This window comes from Rana temporaria, chromosome 4 (assembly GCF_905171775.1).
Source record: "Rana temporaria chromosome 4, aRanTem1.1, whole genome shotgun sequence".
Lineage (NCBI taxonomy): Eukaryota > Metazoa > Chordata > Amphibia > Anura > Ranidae > Rana > Rana temporaria.
Genome location: NC_053492.1, coordinates 120540020 through 120559554, shown reverse-complemented (window position 1 = coordinate 120559554; position 19535 = coordinate 120540020). Strand labels below are relative to the sequence as shown.

General features: G+C 44.4%; 1 protein-coding gene across 7 annotated transcripts in view; it reads left to right on the top strand.

Moving 5' to 3' along the window:
• Positions 1 to 19535, top strand: part of YEATS2 (YEATS domain containing 2) — a 110724-nt gene that overhangs the window by 63349 nt on the left and 27840 nt on the right. For all 7 annotated transcript variants that reach the window (XM_040348969.1, XM_040348970.1, XM_040348971.1 and 4 more), the window contains 9 exons: positions 575 to 727; positions 1295 to 1553; positions 3756 to 3917; positions 4980 to 5089; positions 5188 to 5337; positions 5831 to 6004; positions 6107 to 6296; positions 7476 to 7575; positions 18065 to 18138. In XM_040348969.1, coding sequence (XP_040204903.1) covers positions 575 to 727; positions 1295 to 1553; positions 3756 to 3917; positions 4980 to 5089; positions 5188 to 5337; positions 5831 to 6004; positions 6107 to 6296; positions 7476 to 7575; positions 18065 to 18138 — 1372 coding nt within the window. The remainder of the gene's footprint in view (positions 1 to 574; positions 728 to 1294; positions 1554 to 3755; positions 3918 to 4979; positions 5090 to 5187; positions 5338 to 5830; positions 6005 to 6106; positions 6297 to 7475; positions 7576 to 18064; positions 18139 to 19535) is intronic.

Genomic DNA, 19535 nt, shown 5'->3' with positions numbered 1-19535 from the left:
ACCGCTCCTCCACCACTACTGCCCATTAAAATGTATGGGCACTGCTGCCAAAGCACCTGCAAAGCGCTTCTGCAGCGGTGCTACACGGGCGCATTTAACCTCTTCATCGGCGCTAGCTGGGTTATAAGCGCCCCGACACTGACAAGTGAGGCAGCGCACATTTATCAAAAAATCCTCCAATCGAAACGGTAGCAGCCTACATTCTACAGCTGCTGCTTTTACACATCAACTTTACACATCACAGCAAGTGCAGTGGAAGAGAGGCATGACAAGGTACTGTACATGCCCTGTGTGCATTGATTTGTTTTTTTGGGCATGTGCATCACACCTTGTGTCCACAACTGGTAATGCATCTAATTATATTGATCACATGGCTGTGTACCCCTTAGCTGTTTTATATTTTTTGGACCTTGTAAGGGAAGTAACCCAACAAACTTTTTCATATTTAAGCAATCACTTAAATGTCCATTATCTCTTAACTAGTTCTCAGTACGTTTCTGTACACCGTTCTAATCATTAATGTATCTGCTGGAACTGAAAAAATATTTTGATGTATTTATTTTTTAATTATCAGGTGATCATAAAACAAGAGCCTGTTGAAACTCAGCAGCAGCAAGAAATTCCTTCAACATCGCAACCATCAGCCCAACAAATTGTAACTGTGAAGGGTAACCAGATGATTGCCGTGTCACCCCAAAAGAATCTTGGCAATCCTGAGGGGGCTAAGGTAATTAAAGGAATTGTGATAACAGATGAAGAACTGTAGCTGTTGGCTGTAGGGCAATTTGGTCCTAGGTGTGCAGCTATTAAACCGGCTTTAGATGAACTTCAAATTACTTGTAGCAATGATGACATTCGTTGTGAGACCCAGCATCTTTAGCACACTTATTTAAAAAATGCAAGCTGTTATATTATGTCTATTTAGCAGAAGTTAGTCTATTAAAGTTGAATTCTGGGAACTAGACAGAATGTACTCTTACAATTGGGGCCGTGGTCACACATCTATTTCACATACAGTGCAGGGTTAATAGCCCTGCAAAGTACATGACGACATCAGTGGACCGCCCACAGCACACAGTGCCAGAACCATATAGGTTAAAGTTAATACTGCCTGTTTACCTCCTCAGTGTGCTGCAGTGCATAAAAATGCGAACAGCAAAATTGATTAGTAACGCATTTTAAGGCATAACATTTTGTTTGTATGTAAACTATATCCTTTTTTTTTTGTTTTTTTTTTGTTTTAGTTTCTTAAAGATATTTTTGGGCTTATTTTTAATATCTTTTTTTGCTTTAGGTTGTTGGAATTCCTGTTGGATCTGCTGTGCCAGCATCAATTAAACCATCTGTGACTATAAGTGGTGGGCAGATCCTTGTTGCCAAATCCGGCTCTACAGCTGCCAAGGCAGTGGGAGCCAAACAGATGGTAGCTCAAGGTGTGGCCAAAGCTGTTGTTAGCAGTGGAAGTGCCAGCGTTTTAACACAATCCTCACAAAACTTGACAAAGGCACAAGTTACATCTACTGTATCAGCAAAAACCGGAACCCAGGGGCCAGGTATTGTCAAAATATTCTGCTCATCAATGCTGATTAGTGTTAATTATTTTATTTATTTTTTATTTGTAAAACAGGGACAAGGCCGCGCGGGCCGACAAAAATAAACACAATAGTACACACAGTACGCGCAATGTATAAATTACACAACAGCAGAACATAATGTATAAAAGCAGGAATCTTCAAACTACGGCCCTCCAGCTGTTGTGGAACTACACATCCCATGAGGCATTGCAAGATTCTGACATTCACTGACATGGCTAGGCATGATGGGAATTGTAGTTCCTGAACAACTGGAGGGCCATAGTTTGAGGACCCCTGTATAAAAGCCATCGCTAACCTCCCTTCAGGTACCCCCCATGGACCGCCAGCGCCTAATTGCGTCCGCGTCCCCGGGGAGCGCCCGAAGGCCGCCGCGTGCAACAAGCCTGCGGCGGCTCTCAAAGAAGGGGGGGGGAGAGCTCCCCATCCTGTGGTAGACATCATAGCAATATGTCCGAACCGCGCAACCGGCCCCACCATTTTCTTTTTTATTCGGGAGGACCCCCAGACGGGGGTCATGTAGGAAGTTCGGGGTTAGAGAGACAGATCGGAAGTGTAACGAGGAAAGGAATGAGATAGGAAGGGGAAAGGCGGTCGAGGATACAGAAGGGGGGGGGGTGAGGAATTAATCCCTCTAGTCGCATGCCCCCCCGGAGGAGGGGGGGGAGTTGCATGCAGACCCACCCACCGGTATGCAATTGGTCAGGGGTGGCAGGGAACATGGCCACAGATCTTCGCTCACACATCAGCCGGGGGTCGTGTTAATTATTTTAACTTTTTATAACTCCAAAGAGTTTTTTTTGGTGTGCCACCTCCTAGAGGTGTATTTGTATTTGTATTTTCTTTACAATTTACTGTTTCACTAAGCGCTGAGAGTATAGCTATCGCTGTATTTTTGGTGCACCGATTGTCTAGCTCCTGGTGCCCTACACAGCAGCCATGGCGTCTTTTGCTGCCGCACCTCAGGACCCTCTGCTAATTGTCTGAACCCATTCACAAAATCCAAAGCTTTCTGTTAACCAGGGCTAGAGGAATGTCGGGCAGAGTGGCTATTGTGCATGAGAGCTGTACCCCTCTGCTCTCAGAATGCAATACTATTCAGGCTCAGTGAACTAGTACATTGTAAACAAAAGAAGGAGATTCAGGAAGTGACATACACCACCTTGTACTCTTTGTACCCTTGTACAGGTACTCTTTATATTCCAGCAGATTTTTTCCTGCACTTCTTTAAATGGAAGAAAAAAAAGTCAATGACTTGGTGTTAGGTGGAGGTTAATTGGGGGATCCTCTCCTTACTGCTGACAATGTGTGAGGTTGCAAAAATTATGTTCTCTATATTTATTTCCAACAAATGACAGGCATAGAGATGTTGGTGTACAAACTTCACACCTGTAGAATGTCATAAAAGAGCTAAAAATATAGAAATGGGTGCAAACTTTAAGTTCCCTACACTCTACCATGCTAAAATGAATGAACTCTTTCTGGTTCATTAATTTCTCTTGAAATCACTTAAAAAAAAAAAAAAAAAGTTTCATAAAATCTTCTATAATAATTGATACTATCTCTTTTTGTAATGCAAGGTATAACATATATCTTATATTTTGTTTTAAAAAAAAAAAAAAAAAAAATGTGTTTGTTAAAGCTTAGATTTGATATGAGTAATCTTGGAATTTTAGCTTGCACATGATTGGATAATAAAATCAGCAGAGCTTCCCCTCATTTCAGATCTACCCCTCAGATTTACAGCGACTGCACTCCCAAGTGCACTTTTAAGTAGTGCAAAGTGGATTTGCCTTTAGTAAATAAACCCCTATGTAGGCTTTTACAGTCTTACACAGAGTCCAGAATGTTAAACCTGTTCGCCTAACATTTTCCCACCCCCTTTCAGCATCCAATTTAATACAAGTATTAGTGGTGTCTGCCATCCTTTTTTAACACTTTGTCCATGACTGACAATAAAGGCAGTATGTTCCACTGTGTTTTTCACACTAAACATTTTAAGCAATTGCAATCAATTTCTGGAAATCAAGATGAATTAAAATCATTGAAAGAGATAACGTTGTCTTGGTAGTGACTGCTTTTTTTCATGTTACATTCTTACAGTTCCTAATGTTTCTTCTTTTTTTGGAAGTGATATAACTTATTGTATTTTAATTTTCACAGTAATGGCAACTCTACAGCTACCATCCACAAACCTAGGTAACTTGGCAAATCTACCTCCTGGCACCAAATTATACCTCACCACCAACAGCAAGAGCACTTCTGGTAAAGGAAAGCTGTTGCTTATACCTCAAGGCGCAATCCTGAGAGCTGCTAATACTGCAAGTAAGTGTAACATTCTAGAAGTATAGGCCCTGTATGTACACATCATATTTATTTATAATGTATATGACAAATGTTGTATTGGCAAAAGGACATGTTTGTATTATTGATCAGAGAATACACTTGTGAAATCGTATAATAATTTGGCTAATTTTATTTATTGACATTTTATGTTTGCTCGTACACAGAATTTACAAGGTTCCGAAATATTTGTGAAATGTTTTGTTAAAGCTTGCTTTAGAGAGGGTCACCAATTATATTGCATTTGAGCGTTTGGTAAAGTAATCTATATGACCATACATGCAAGGATGCAAAAGGCACCAGGGGCTCATTATTTTATTTTTATTTTTGTATTTTATTTTTTTTCTGTGACATTCGGTGAAAGTGTTACTAAACCCACAGCAGTAAAATTAGTCTGTATATACAGTAAAGCATGCTTGTTATACATACTATGGAACCTAAGGGTTTAGTCCTCTGAATTGTGTAAAAAGGCTGTTTGATCCTGTCTTTTCTGATCCTCCTCTTCTTTTGCTGTCCCCAATCCATTTGCTGAAAGAACAGAGCCTTGGAGGCACTCTCCACATGCTCAGTTTGGTAAGGTGGATGTGATCGGCACAGGGACAATCGGGAGTCCAGACAGAGGGTCAGGGGTCATGCATCCTCATAGGACAGTCGGAGGAAAATGAAAACTCCTCCTGCAAGCTTTAAACCTGACAGTAATGGAAGTCATAAGACTGTCCATGTTCTGTGTACTGTGGGAGACCAGAAATAGTGAATGCAGGGTCCTGAGTTTAGTAACACTTTACAGATAAAACGGGGAATATTTAACCTGAAAAATGACTTGTTATTTAAATGATTTATAAAACTTGAAAAGAGGTAAATCATATCTGTTGGATAGCATCACATATGCCATGTTTGTTTTTGAGTTCTTGCATAAGGAGGCATTCATCTCTGAGTGATACAGTAGTTTACATCATTTGGTATTGCATTCTGTTTTTGTACAAATGTTTTGTCTTCTATTTGTATTAATATGTAATGTAAAGTAATCTCTAACGTATATTTAAGATCTGCAGTCGGGAGCATCCAGCAGTGGTGGCTCTAGCACAGCAGGAACATCTACAGGGCTACCCCAACATCTCACCTACACATCATATATTCTGAAACAGACACCTCAGGTCTGTATATTGCCCCATGGAAAGGACTCCGCATTTACTATGGCTTCTGTTTATTTTGTTGCCAACAGTGCTTAGTTTTGTTCATCTTTGTTTAACAGGGCACCTTTTTAGTTGGACAGCCATCGCCACAGACATCTGGAAAGCCAACCAGCTCAAATGTTGTGGTTCAGGGCAGTGGTGGATCATCTACACAGGGTCAGCAAACAATAAAAATAACTGCTGGACAAAAGAGCACACTGATTGCACAGGTAATGGTTTATTTCTAATTGGTTGTGACCAATGCACGTAATTCTTTTCTAATTATCAGGTGCTGGAAAGCACACCTTATGCTTGGGTTTGCTACTTCACTGAATTTTAAGTTGGTTTACATTCATGTACTGAAAATTGTTAACTGCTACACAACTGCTCAGTAATCATTTCTGAAAATTTTTAAGAAAAATTCCCAATCACAAAAAGTAATTTTGGTTTGGAACTGGCTTGTTTATGCATGAGCCAGAGTTGAGTTTTTCAATGCGGAACAATGTAACATTCCGAGGTATCATGATCAACATTTTTATCTGACATGCATAGCACAGTAATATTCCTTTTTGGGAGTTAATTTAGGGTCACTGAACAATGTATTCTGATGCATATGGTGTTAACATAGAGGGACAGTGACATGCATATGTCTTCTGCTGTCTTGTTGAAAACTCTGGTAGCACTAGTTTTTGGATTTGTTTTTTTTTTCCTTTCATATTTAAGGCAAACAGTGGTTCAGCTGGATTAGTAAAGATATCAGAAAATGTTCTAAAGTCATTGCCAGCAACATCGCAAACACAGAAACCTGGTACCACACTGCTAAGGGTGGCTGGTGGGGTAATAACTACGACAAGTACATCATTGCCATCCTTGTCGGCAAGTGGATCAAGTCAACAGGTACCTTAAGAGTTCAATTATAAGTGAAATGCATTCATGCAATGTAGCTTACCATTATTTATCTACGGACTGATTCTCACTTTCACCCCTCTGTTTTCACAGGTTGCAGAAGGCTCCAGTACATCTACACAGAATGTGTCATCAAGCAAAATACATGTCCAACACCACACAGGCACTGCTAGTACCAGCCTAATAAAATCTTTGCCCAGTGTGAAATCTAGCACACTACCCACACCAGTGTTGTCATCAAGAGTCACGCTTAGTCTGGCGCCCAACAGCTCTTCTCTAACAGGTCATTGTCACACATCTCAGCCACAATAAAGTATGTTTTATTTGAGACTAGATTACTCTTTGTTAGTCTAAAAAGTTGAGTTGTCAGTACATTTACCATTGCCTTTGTGATACATATGTATTACAGACCTCAATGCTAGGTTTTCTTATATTGCTATTGTCGGAACTATGTGACAGCCTTGCTCAACCAATGGCCTGCCAGAGGTCCTCAGGTGTACTGCGGGATCAGGGGAGAGAAGGGCTGTCTGATGAGCCCAATTTTCAGATCTTCTGCCGAACTGTACACCTCAAAAGTAAAAGTAAAAGGAGAGGAAGTGTGCTGTGCTCTCTTCTTCCCCCTACAGTGCAGTACACAGCTGAATGAGAAAATTTGAAAGGTACTGTGCTAGATTAGTTTTAAAAGGGCTTTACGTGTGTGTGTCTACATGTGCGTGTGTGCGTGCTTCTGTGTGCATATATACATGTATCTATGTGTGTGTGTGTATGTGTGTGTGTATGTGTGTGTGTGTGTGTATATGTATGTGTATGTGTGTATATATATATATATATATATATATATATATAGTGTGTGTGTGTGTTACTTTTAATCCTGATTTCCCCCCCCCCCATTCCTGTAAAATCAGAACTGCCTTAGTAGGTCTGGTTTGAGGGGTGGTAAAAACAGCTCAACCATGTGGTTTTACCACCCCTCCAAACTGACATGTGAACAAGCCCTTGGTTCACACCTGTGTGGCTGCGTGTGGGGCAGCCCATTCATTTCAATGGGCTTTCCTACCCACAGAAAATGCAGGAAAGAAGTCCCCAACCCTTTTTTTTTTTTTTGCACCACATCAAAATCGCCACATGTTTGCCAATTTGTGGGGTACCATTAATAATTAATGGCACTCCTAAAGAGCAGAACATTTGTCTGTGTGTCAGGAACGAGCACGATTTTGCGCGTGTTCCGCGACACACAGTAACGTAATCCAAGACTTGGACAGGGGTGCCTCAAGAGTTAAATTACTTTTTAAGGGCACCCCGACTGGAAAAAGGTTGAGAAACGCTGATATGTGCCATGTATAATATTGAACAGGTGTAACTGTTTATTAAGTTTATTGGTTCATTAACCACAACTGGTGTGAATGTGGTGAAAACTTTTTATATGCTGTTATTTCATGTTAAATTGCATAATTTTTTGCAGTGAAAGCAGAACCTGACCACATCAATGCTCCCTCCTTCCATACGAGCAGTACAGCAGTCAAGATCGAAGATAACTTAGACCAGGAATCCAGCTCTGTGAAGTAAATCTATTAATTCTATTCCATGTTGCTTCTTGAAGTTCTGCAGTCTAGTTTGTGTGTACTAAATATGAATTTCAGGTAGACCGCTAAAAACACAGATCTAATACGCAAATCATTTTATTTGCTGAAGGATTTGTTCATTTGTCCAGCAAGGATTGTGTTCCTGGGATTCTTGTCAGTCAGCACACTCAGGCCCTCGGACTCCACTAGAACGCGCTTTGCAGTTAAAACAACTGTATTCCATAAAATAAAAATGCTGCAAGTATCCTATTTAGCCCCCATTCACACTGAAATGCGGCTTTGAAAATCGCGCTACTTCAGCACGAAGTAGCAGGGCAGTGCAATTGCATCTGCGGCTTGCTGACATCTGTCATTTCATGCACAGGTGTCAATGCAAGTCGCACATGAAATCACCAAAAATAGTGCATGAACTATTTTCGAATTGCACCTATTAAGATGGTGCCATTAAAAGACAATAGATACAACTGCAAGTATGTTTTGTAAATCGCATTTAGCACCGGTGTGAACGAGGGCTCACAGACCTGCAGCAGGCTTTAGAACGTGGCCATTACTATCAAATCCCACTCCATTCTGAGAGGTAAAACTGCTGCATCTTCTTTAGTGTTGAAGCTTGCCTGCTCCTACCTGCACATTTCTGTAGACTAGTGAGGCAGCTTCTGATAGTGATGAGCTAGTAAAAAATGTGTTGGTGGGAGCTATATGGCACCGCAAGTGAAAACTGTCTAGAAACATGCCAAAGCACAGGGAACACAGTCGGGTGGGGGAACTGACACCTTGCTCCACAATTAAGAGGCACTCGCCAGTCAAACTGCAGGGCAAGCAGTCCAGGTTTAGTCCCTATTGGCCTGCTGGCCATAGCAAACAATCCAGATGGAGCCCCCCAATATTCCTCCATTATGGGTGATAGGATAAGGCTAACATGTTATGGGACTAAGGATAGAAGAAAGATCTTCAGAGGGACAAAGGGAGGCTCATCCATCACCCAAGGAAACCATTTAAAAAATGAGACTTGGCTGAGTTGGGAGGGGTTCTACCTGGGCAGGGGATGCTGCTTTTGTTGTTGGCCAGTGTCTATTCACCTGAAGGTGGCAGCATAATCCTAGTGGCAATGAACATATGAAGTACCCTGTGTCCTGTGGTGTTGCTTGGATAGCATGCTGACCTGTCCTTAGTGGTTTTCTAAGCCACATATTTGGTACAAACGTGTACATCAAATGTTCAGACTTCACTGCCTCCATAATTGTCCAGTTTCAAAGAATGCCAGGCAGCTAGCATTTACACATTTCCTTTATATCTGTCTGAAGTTAAGCGTTCAAGGAAAGAAAAAAAATGTAAATTTTTTTTTTCTTTAAATGTATTTGTATATACCACTGACATAAGTACCCAAATACGTGTTGAGATCAGCCTCTTGTAATCTCCCACAAAGCAAGACTCAAACTGCTTACAGTAGAGCAGAGTGACATGATTACAGGGTACTGCTGCTACTTAAAACCAAACCAAAAGCACGATTTAATTAATTTTTGTTTTATTTTGTTTGCAAAATCAAGTAGAAAAACACCCCCTAGCATTTCTGGCTGTGGCCATCTTGAGTAAGGGCAGATGATCCATGTAGCAATTACTTCCTGGAATCCATCTGCTCTTAGCTCAGGCATGCAGGCAGGAGGGTGTGCTTAGTTAAGAAAAACCCCTCCTGAAGACGCCTAAAATGTATGACCTCATTCGTCTAGGCATGGAAACTATGAAATAAAGAAATTAAAAAAAAAAAAGTTTAACACAAGTAAATATGATATACTTTCCTAAAAAAAAAAGGCACACTTCCAGCTCTGCAGCCCTGCAGCTTTCATTGGCCCTCTTATGACTCATCCCCGCTCACGAGAGTGAGAGAGTTGTGCATGATGTCATAAGCCTAGGCTTTTTACCAGACAAGAAATAGTGGGAGTTATATGGCACCGAAAATTTAAACTGGCCAGAAACATGCTGGGCTGTATAAAGTATTTACTGGCAGAATTTTTTTTTTTTACTATCCAACGTTAAAACACCAAGGGCAGAGGATTTAATAGATGGAAAGTTGAAAAAATTACTGACGGTCCCCCTAAATGTTTGTTTTGAGGGAACAGGTGATGTTACATTTTTATTTCATATCTCCATTTCTATGTTTTTAACCACTTCAATACAGGGCTTTAATACCCACCTCCATACCGGGCCTATTCTGGCACTTCTCTCCTACATGTACAAATCATCATTCTTTTGCTAGAAAATTACTCAGAACCCCCAAACATTATACATGGTTTTTTTTTTAGCAGACAACTTAGGGAATAAAATGGCGGTCATTGCAACTTTTTATCTTGCATGGTATTTGCGCAATCATTTCTTTCCCGTACATCACGGGACACAGAGCGGCATATTCATTACTATGTGGGTTATATGGAGTACCTTCAGGTGATGGACACTGGCAATCTCAAACAGGAAGTGCCCCTCCCTATATAACCCCCTCCCATAGGAGGAGTACCTCAGTTTTTTCGCCAGTGTCTTAGGTGTTGGTCACGGAATAGCTTGCCTCCATATCCTTAGGATTTTGGCAGGCTAACCGGATCTGTCCAGAGTGCCTCAGTGCCGAAGTGGACAGTACCCGGGCCCCAAAATCCATGGGGTTTTGCCTATAATGCCCTCTCTGGAGGGCTGGACCCCGGGCCCAGGACTTGGAGCTTTTTTCCAAAGCCAAAAGTATCCTGCTTGCCGGGGTGCTATATAGGTCCAGGACAGCGGTTCCTTCTAGGACCCCAGTGCCTGATGGTCTACTACACTACCCACGGAGATGGGAGAAGATTGGACTATGTTTGCTTGCAAACGTCCTGCGGCATGGAGCAGGTAAGTGGGGAGCCTGCGGAACTGGGTTCGACAGCGGGCTCCCCAGGGGTGATCAAAAGGGGGGGGTAGCCTGAGTATGCTCTGCATAGGCACCTTGGTCACTATGTCTGTGTGTAGACAGGATGGTCTGATTCCCCCCCCCCATCTCTGGTTCCCCTGTCCAAGTAAGTCTTTGCTGGCTACCTGCTGCCCTGCTGGTCAGATAGGGTCATCTTTGAATCCTTTCTGGGCAAAAAACTGAGTCCTTAAGAGTCTCTGTTAGGTGCCTACCTGTCCGGGGGTTCAAATTTGCCGCCCTGCAGCCGTCGGCACGATCCTCTCTCCCTGCCTCTGTAGCGCCTGGCGCGCGTCTCCATGTGTCTCTCTCCTTCCTGACAGGCGCGCGCGCGGGCACGCCAAAATAGACGGTTTCGCGCCGTTCGGGAGGAGGGGGCGGAGAGAGCGCAGGAAGAGGCGTACCTTCGCGTCTGTTAAGAACAGACAGGCTGCATTCATGGCTCAGTCTGAGCTGATGTTGGAGGAGAGGGGACGCAGAGCGGCACTCCGGTGACCCCCGGTGGCAGGAAAGGGGTAGTACATCCTAGGCTTGGCCTATTTTCTTTCTATCAGCCAAAAATTCCCCTTTGCAGCAGGTTGGAGGCCGCAAAGGATATCTGGTGGGGCCGTATGTTTTTAAAAAAAAAAAAAAAAAAAGAATATATATATATATATACATTTTATTTAAAGGAACATAATATCATAGTAAAAAAAAAAAAAAAAAAAAGAGATTTTTTTCCTTTGTTTTTTGAATAAACATACTCGGCCTCACCAGGGGTTTATTGGACACTAGTAATCCTGCTGTTCCCTAAACCTCTTAACTACTCCTAGCTGCAAACAGTCAGTTGTTGCATGCAGGGGTACCTCGGTATTGTACTATGGCTCCCAAAGGCTCAGGATCAAAAGGGGCAAAAAATGCCAAAAAACAAAAGGGCTCCCCCTCGGATTCTGAGGACATGAGTCAGGCTATGCCAGTACTCTCCCCACCTAGTAGCCAAGTTGTGGCCGCCTTGGTTGAGCCAATAGGGGGGTCTGGTGCGGCGGCTGGCCCAGATCCACCCAACCCTGTGTTTGTCACAGAGGAAATGCTAGCTGCCTCTTTGGGAGGGCTAGAGGAAAGATTGGCGGCTATGTTCGCTAAGTCTTTACCAGGCAAGAAACGGACTAGATCCCCTTCGCCTAAATTTGTATCCTCAGATGCTGAAATTCTCTCGCCGGAGGAATTAGAGTTTCAGGAGAACCTACTGGACGAGAATCCAGAGGGTTCAGAAATTGAGGAATCTACTGTTGAAGAACCATTCTCAGCCTCCCAAGCGGAGAGTCTGTGGGTCCAGTCTTTGACAGACATGGTTCACTCAGCATTTAAGTTGCCTTTACCGGAGCTCCGGGGTCCGGTAGTTTCCTCTTTGGGCTCCTTAAAGGCGCCCTTGAACAACGCAGTTTTTCCGGTCCATCCTCTATTGGAGGAATTCATTTTCCAGGATTGGGTACGACCAGACAGAATTTTTCTGCCGCCTAAAATTTTTTCTGTTATCTACCCGTTGGAAGAGAAGTTTGCCAAAAGATGGGCGCTCCCAGCTGTGGATGCTGCCATCTCGTGTGTGAATAAATCACTAACTTGCCCGGTAGAAAACATTCAAATGTTTAAAGACCCGGTTGATAAACGTTTGGAGACTCTTTTAAAAGCTTCCTTTGCTACGGCAGGGGCAGTGGTACAGCCAGCAGTTGCTGCTATCGGAGTCTGTCAAGCTTTAAAGGACCAGACTAAACAGATGCTTAAGGACATCCCTGCCCAGCAGGCAGAGGAGCTATCTGATATACCCAGAGCTCTATGCTTTGCGGTGGATGCTATAAAGGACTCTATTCAGCAGGCGTCTCGTTTATCACTATTTTTAGTGCATATGAGAAGACTCTTATGGTTAAAAAACTGGGCGGCCGAGCCCCCGTGCAAAAAGCTTCTGGCAGGTTTTCCCTTCCATGGAGGGCGACTCTTCGGAGAAGATCTGGATAAATACATTCAGACTATTTCGAGTGGTAAGAGTACGCTTTTACCAGTCAAAAATAAGTTTCGGGGGCCTTACGTTTTAAAAGGCAGCTTTCTCCGGCTCCGGGGCCCTCAAATTCCAGGCAGTACCGACGGCCTCCTGTACGATCAAACTTTAACAGCAAATCGCAGGGACAGGCCTCTGGCGGCAAGAAACCTTGGTATCGCAAACCAGCTAAGCCAGCCCCTAAGTCTGCCTTATGAAGAGGCGCCCCCACCCATGAGGGTGGGGGGAAGGCTTCACCTCTTTGTAGAGGTTTGGGAAGCCAACATCCCCGACGAATGGGTCCGGTCTACTGTGGCCGCAGGTTACAGACTAGAGTTTCTAAAAATCCCTCCTCCTCATTACCAGGAGTCAAGAGTACCAGGCGACCCTGTGAAAAAGGCCGCATTGATAGCGGCATTGAATCATCTGCTATGCCAGAAGGTGATAGTAGAAGTACCAGTCCGGGAACAGGGATTGGGGTTCTACTCCAACCTGTTTATCATCCCAAAGCCCAACGGCGATGTCAGGCCAATTTTGGACTTAAAGGGAGTAAATGCGTACCTAAAGGTCCGCTCATTCCGGATGGAAACTATTCGGTCAGCTGTCGCCGTGCTCCAGAAGGACGACTTTATGGCGTCCATAGACATAAAGGATGCTTACCTTCATGTGCCAATTTTTCAGCCACATCAAGTATTTCTACGCTTCTCGGTGGCTCAACGTCATTGTAAGGAAAGGACGGAGTGTCAAGGAAATGTCCGTAGAAGAAGTACTGGCAATCTTGCCAGTAGAAGAAATGGCCATAGAGGAAGTACTGGCAATCTTGCCAGTAGAAGAAATGGGAGCCATAGGCTCATCATGTGACAGGAAGATCCTTCCTGCTGCCTATTTAAAGAGAGCTCTGATCATCAGGCGGTGCTGACTGGTCTTCAGCAGTTCCCTGATTTCCTGACACCTGTATTATCTACCAGATTCCTGTTACCGACCCGGCTTCCTTGACTCTCCCTCTGGACCCTGATTCCTCCTGAATACCTGGCTTCTGATCCCGGCTATCCATTTGACCTTGCTCCTGCTGATCCTGGTGTACTTCCATGCCCATCTGTTATCAAACCCGGCTATCCTCTGACCACTGCATTCCGGACGTTCCCGCTACTTCTTCAACTTGACTCTGCAAGTGGGTTGGAGTTCCTCTTAACTCCAGCTGTTCTCTTCACACCACCTTGCCCGGTGCCTGCTGCTCTACCAGTGTCTTCTGTCTTCACCTCCACCTGACAGCACTCCAAGCAACACTCACAGGCACTCGTGTTCCTCCTAACCTGAACCGCCATCTGTCCCATCCTCAGAGGGGTTCTGGGCTGGAGATACAAGGGAGGCCGACCTCGTCACATCAGACTCCTACCAGGTACGTGACAGTCATTTCCAATTTATGGCGCTCCCTTTCGGGTTGGCTACGCCCCCCCGGGTATTCACGAAGGTCCTAGCCCCAATCCTAGCCAATCTAAGGACCCAAGGGGTCACGGTCTTGGCTTACCTGGACGACCTCTTGGTCGTAGACCACTCGTCTCCTGGCCTGGAGCGAGCAGTGGCCCTCACAGTTCAGTACCTCGAAAGGTTCGGCTGGGTCCTAAATCGAGACAAGTCAGCATTCCTGCCCACAAGGCAGCTGGAATACCTCGGTATGAGATTGGATACAGAACAACAGAAGGTGTTTCTGCCCTTATTAAAGGTCAAGGCCATCAAGGAGCTAATACAAATAGTTCTAAGCAAGAGAAGGCCAACTGTTCGCCTATGTATGCGGCTACTAGGCAAGATGGTGGCCACATTCGAGGCGGTTCCATACGCTCAAAGCCACACTCGCATCCTGCAGGCAGCCATCCTGTCAGTATGGAGCAAGAGGCCTCAAGCCTTAGATATTCCTTTGCCACTCTCACCAAGGGTGCGACAAAGTCTATCTTAGTGGTTAAACCCTCAGAATCTCCTGAAGGGAAAGACTTTCAGTCCTGTGACCTGGAAGATAGTAACCACAGACGCCAGCCTGATGGGCTGGGGAGCAATTTTGGATGGTTGCACCCGCCAGGGCACTTGGGCAGCGGCAGAGAAGCAGTTGCCCATCAATATCTTGGAGCTCAGAGCTGCTCGACTGGCCCTCAGGGCTTGGACGTCCAAACTACAGGGGTTCCCGGTGAGAATACAATCAGACAATGCCACGGCGGTGGCGTATATAAATCACCAAGGGGAAACCAAGAGTCAAGCCGCTCAGAGAGAAGTGAGCTTAATTCTTTTGTGGGCAGAAGCCCATGTGCCCTGCATATCGGCTATATTCATTCTCGGAGTGGACAACCTACAGGCGGACTTCTTGAGTCGCCAGACTCTGTTGCCGGGGGAGTGGTCTCTGCATCCACAGGTTTTTCAGACACTCTGCCAGAGATGGGGAGTGCCGGACGTGGATATCATGGCATCGAGACTGAACAAGAAGCTAGACAGGTTCATGTCCCGCACAAGGGATCCCAGGGCCTGCGGAACCGATGCGTTAGTTTGCCCTTGGCATCAGTTCAAACTTCTTTATGCATTTCCCCCGCTCCAGTTATTACCCCGCCTGCTGCGCAGGATCAGGGTGGAGCACATACCAGTTATCCTGGTAGCTCCAGCATGGCCCAGAAGGGCATGGTATTCGCTAATCCTGAAGATGGTAGTGGGAGATCCTTGGACTCTTCCTCTACGGCCAGACCTGCTATCGCAAGGTCCGATCCTCCACCCTGCCTTACGGCATCTAAATTTGACGGCCTGGAAGCTGAATCCCTGATTCTCAGGGGTAGAGGTCTGTCTCAGAAAGTAATCTCTACCCTAATCAGAGCCAGGAAACCGATCTCTAGGGTGATTTATTACAGGGTCTGGAAGGCCTATGTAGGCTGGTGTGAGTCCAAGCGATGGCTTTCTCGCAAATTTACCATCGATAGAGTATTAAGTTTTCTCCAGCTAGGAGTGGATAAAGGACTGGCATTAAGCACAGTCAAGGGACAGATTTCAGCTTTGTCAGTGTGGTTTCAGCGGCCGCTGGCCACCCACTCGCTGGTTAAGACCTTCATTCAAGGGGTCTTACGTATTAATCCTCCAGTTAAATCCCCGCTTTGTCCGTGGGATTTAAATCTTGTTCTGTCAAGTTACAGAAACAACCTTTTGAGCCGTTGGCTGAAATTCCTTTGGTTTTACTGACAAGGAATTTAGTATTTTTGGTCGCCATAGTTTCCGCCAGAAGAGTATCGGAACTGGCAGCCTTATCCTGTAAGGAACCATATCTTATTTTTCCATAAGGGACAAGGTCGTTCTCCGCCCTCATCCTTCCTTCCTACCAAAGGTTATATCCAGTTTTCATCTAAACCGGGATTTGGTATTACCATCCTTCTTCCTAAACCTACTTCCATAAAGGAAGGGTTGCTGCATGCCTTGGATATTGTCAGGGCCATGAAGGCCTATATTAAAGCTGCAGAGAAGATCCGGAAATCAGACGTGTTGTTCATTTTACCAGATGGGCCCAAAAAAGGGGCAGGCAGCTGCAAAAATCCACCATCTCGAGGTGGATTAAACAGGTAATCACTCAGGCCTACGGCTTGAAAAGGTTGCCTCCTCCGGTATCATTAAAGGCTCATTCTACTAGGGCCATGGGCGCTTCCTGGGCAGCACACCACCAGATCTCTATGGCTCAAGTTTGCAAGGCGGGCAACCTGGTCTTCTGTCCACACGTTTACAAGGTTCTACCAGTTGGACGTAAGAAGGAATACAGATACAGCCGTTGGGCAGGCAGTGCTGCAGGCTGTGATTTAAGACCCTCAGAATCAGGGGCACCCTTGAGTTAAAATTTAAATTTAAATTTAATTTTTCTCGACTAAATTGGATTTATTATTATTTGAGAGTATCTCTGAATTAAATCCTTGTGTCTTGGGAAGATTTCTCCCTCCCCTCAGTAAAGCATTGCTTTGGGACATCCCACATAGTAATGAATATGCCGCTCTGTGTCCCGTGATGTGCGAGAAAGAAAAAGGGATTTTTAATACAGCTTACCTGTAAAATCCTTTTCTTGGAGTACATCACGGGACACAGAGCTCCCACCCCTCTTATGGGGACCATTTTTGGGAGGCATACTGCTTGCTACAAAACTGAGGTACTCCTCCTATGGGAGGGGGTTATATAGGGAGGGGCACTTCCTGTTTGAGATTGCCAGTGTCCATCACCTGAAGGTACTCCATATAACCCACATAGTAATGAATATGCCGCTCTGTGTCCCGTGATGTACTCCAAGAAAAGGATTTTACAGGTAAGCTGTATTAAAAATCCCTTTTTTTCAAATGCCTTTTTTTTGGAAGAAAAATGGTTTCATGAATTAAAAAATAACAAAACAGTAAAGTTAGCCCAATTTCTTTGTAAAATATGAAATATGATGTTACGCCGAGTAAATAGATACCTAACATGTCATGCTTTAAAATTGCGCACACTCATGGAATGGCGCCAAACTTCATTACGTAAAAATCTCCATAGGCGACGCTTTGAAATTGTTTACAGGTTACCAGTTTAGAGTTAGAGGAGGTCTAGTGCTAGAATTGTTGCACACGCTCTAATGCACGCGGCGACACCTCACATGTGTGGTTTGAATGATGTTTACATACGCGGGCGGGACTTGTGTGTGCGTTCGCTTCTGAGCGCGAGCTACCGGGGACAGGGGCATTTAAATTTTTATATTTGTTTATTTATTTTTTATTTTACTTCTTTATTTATTTTTTACACTTTTTTTAAAAAAAAATAATAATTTCCGATCGCTTTTATTCCTATTACAAGGAATGTAACATCCCTTTTAATAGGAATAGTGTGTGACCGGTCCTCTTTAAGGAGAGATGGGGGGTCAATAAGACCCCACATCTCTCCTCCAGGCTGGAAAGCATGAGATTGTGAAAAAAAATTCACAGATCTCATTCTTACTAGCCGCAATTGCGGTTTGTTTACTTACGGGTACCCAGGCGTGACGTCATTACATCGCGCCCGGGCCTCCGACGGTCATAGAGATGACTAATGACCATCTGGTCACCAGTCATCTCTATGCTTCCCATCCTTCACACGGCGATCATCTCTCCGGGCCCCCAATGGCACGGGAGAGCCCGGAGAAGCACCGGATGGCGGCGGGAGGGGGGATGTCCCCTCCCACCACCTATAAGAACGATCAAGCGGCGCCACTATGATCGTTCTTATGGTGCGCAGGATCGCCGCCGGAACAAAATGATAACTGAATGATGCCTGCACCTAAAGTACAGGACGTCATATGAAGTCCACCCGGGATAAGAGATCCCCTTTGTGGGCGTCATATGACGGTGTGCGCTATTGAAGTGGTTAAATTAAAAATATGTCTGAAAAATACAGGAAAAGGTGTCGTATGTTTTTCTTGGTAGTATATATGTAACAGTGTAAACTTTTATATTGCATTCATTTCTGTGGTATAAATGACTGACAGTGTTGTATGATGATGCTTAATATAATGATGATAATTGCAGGACAGAACATCTGCAGAACTTCAAGCAGTTATTAACTGCAACCGTGAAGAAGATCCCTCTAATAGGTGAAAGAGGTAAGAAATATAACAGTCAGAATGCAATGTACTAATGTGTATTCTAAATCCTGCTTTGTTTATATATTTGTTGTTTGCCAGACAAATCCCTCCTCTGCTCTTTAAAAGCATCTGATCACAGCAAGATTGGTGGTCTTGAATGCTTTTGATTTTTTTGAAATCACATTGTTGACATCCGGGTGAACCGGAAGTGAAGTCAGGTCGTCGCTTTCGGGTTACCATAGCGGAGAGTCAATCAAAGCCGTTCCCAGCTTTGTTATGCTGTCCAACTAGCTGGCAGACGCAATGTCTGGTCGCTCAGGTCTCCTGGTGGGATGGGAGATCCAGAGCAAGCCGCGGAGGGGGGTAATTCTGGGTGAACATTTGCTTGTAAAAGCAATACAGCGGCAAGTTAGCTGCTAGGATTGCTTTTACATCCTCCTGGGATAACCATGTGAAGTCGCTGGTCGGCAAGTGGATAATGAGCAAATATAGCTGTCTTTCACTCATGGTTAGTGTTTGGCTAAAGCCTTTAATTATCAATCAACTGTGTTTATTCATTTTAAATTATAATGGCAACACAAGAACAATAACAGAAACTACCCAAATGACCTTGATCAAAAGTTTACATACCCTGGTGATTTTGGCCTGATAACATGCACACAAGTTGACACAAAGGGGTTTGAATGGCTATTAACCACTTAGGCCCCGGACCCTTAGGCATCTAAAGGCCCAGGCCAGGTTTTGCGATTCGGCACTGCGTCGCTTTAACAGACAATTGCGCAATCGTGCGACGTGGCTCCCAAACAAAATTGACGTCCTTTTTTTTCTCACAAATAGAGCTTTCTTTTGGTGGTATTTGATCACCTCTGCGGTTTTTATTTTTTGCTTGATAATAAATGGCTTGAGCCAAACACTAACCATGAGTGAAAGAGAAATTTTTGTGTTCTTCATATTCTCTGAAAAAAGTCCAAGAAATCATAAATTCTGCCAGGGTATGTAAACTTATGAGCACAACTAGGTGTGTGTATACAGGGCCGGTACAAGGGGCGGGCATAACGGGGGGTTCCCTGGGCAGAGTATTACATGAAGGGGGAGGGGCGCACTGGAGCCGCGCTGATCTGAAGCTGCCTCACTTACAGAAGTGACTGTGGTGACATTACTATCAGGCAGAGCAGGAATCTCGATAGCTGCTAATGGGAGGAGACTGCTCTCTCTTCCCTCCAATAGCAACCTGTGGGCGGAAGAGAGGAGGACAGCCATGGAGAACATCTCCTTCTGTGTATAGAGCGCTGGAGAGTGAGGGTAGGATGTCTTTCAGTTTGTTCCCTAAGAGCAGAGAAATGCAGCATTTTGCTAATGACAAGAGCAAAAAAAAATGTTTGTGTGTGCAATCCCTGCCCCCATCCCCTCCCTGC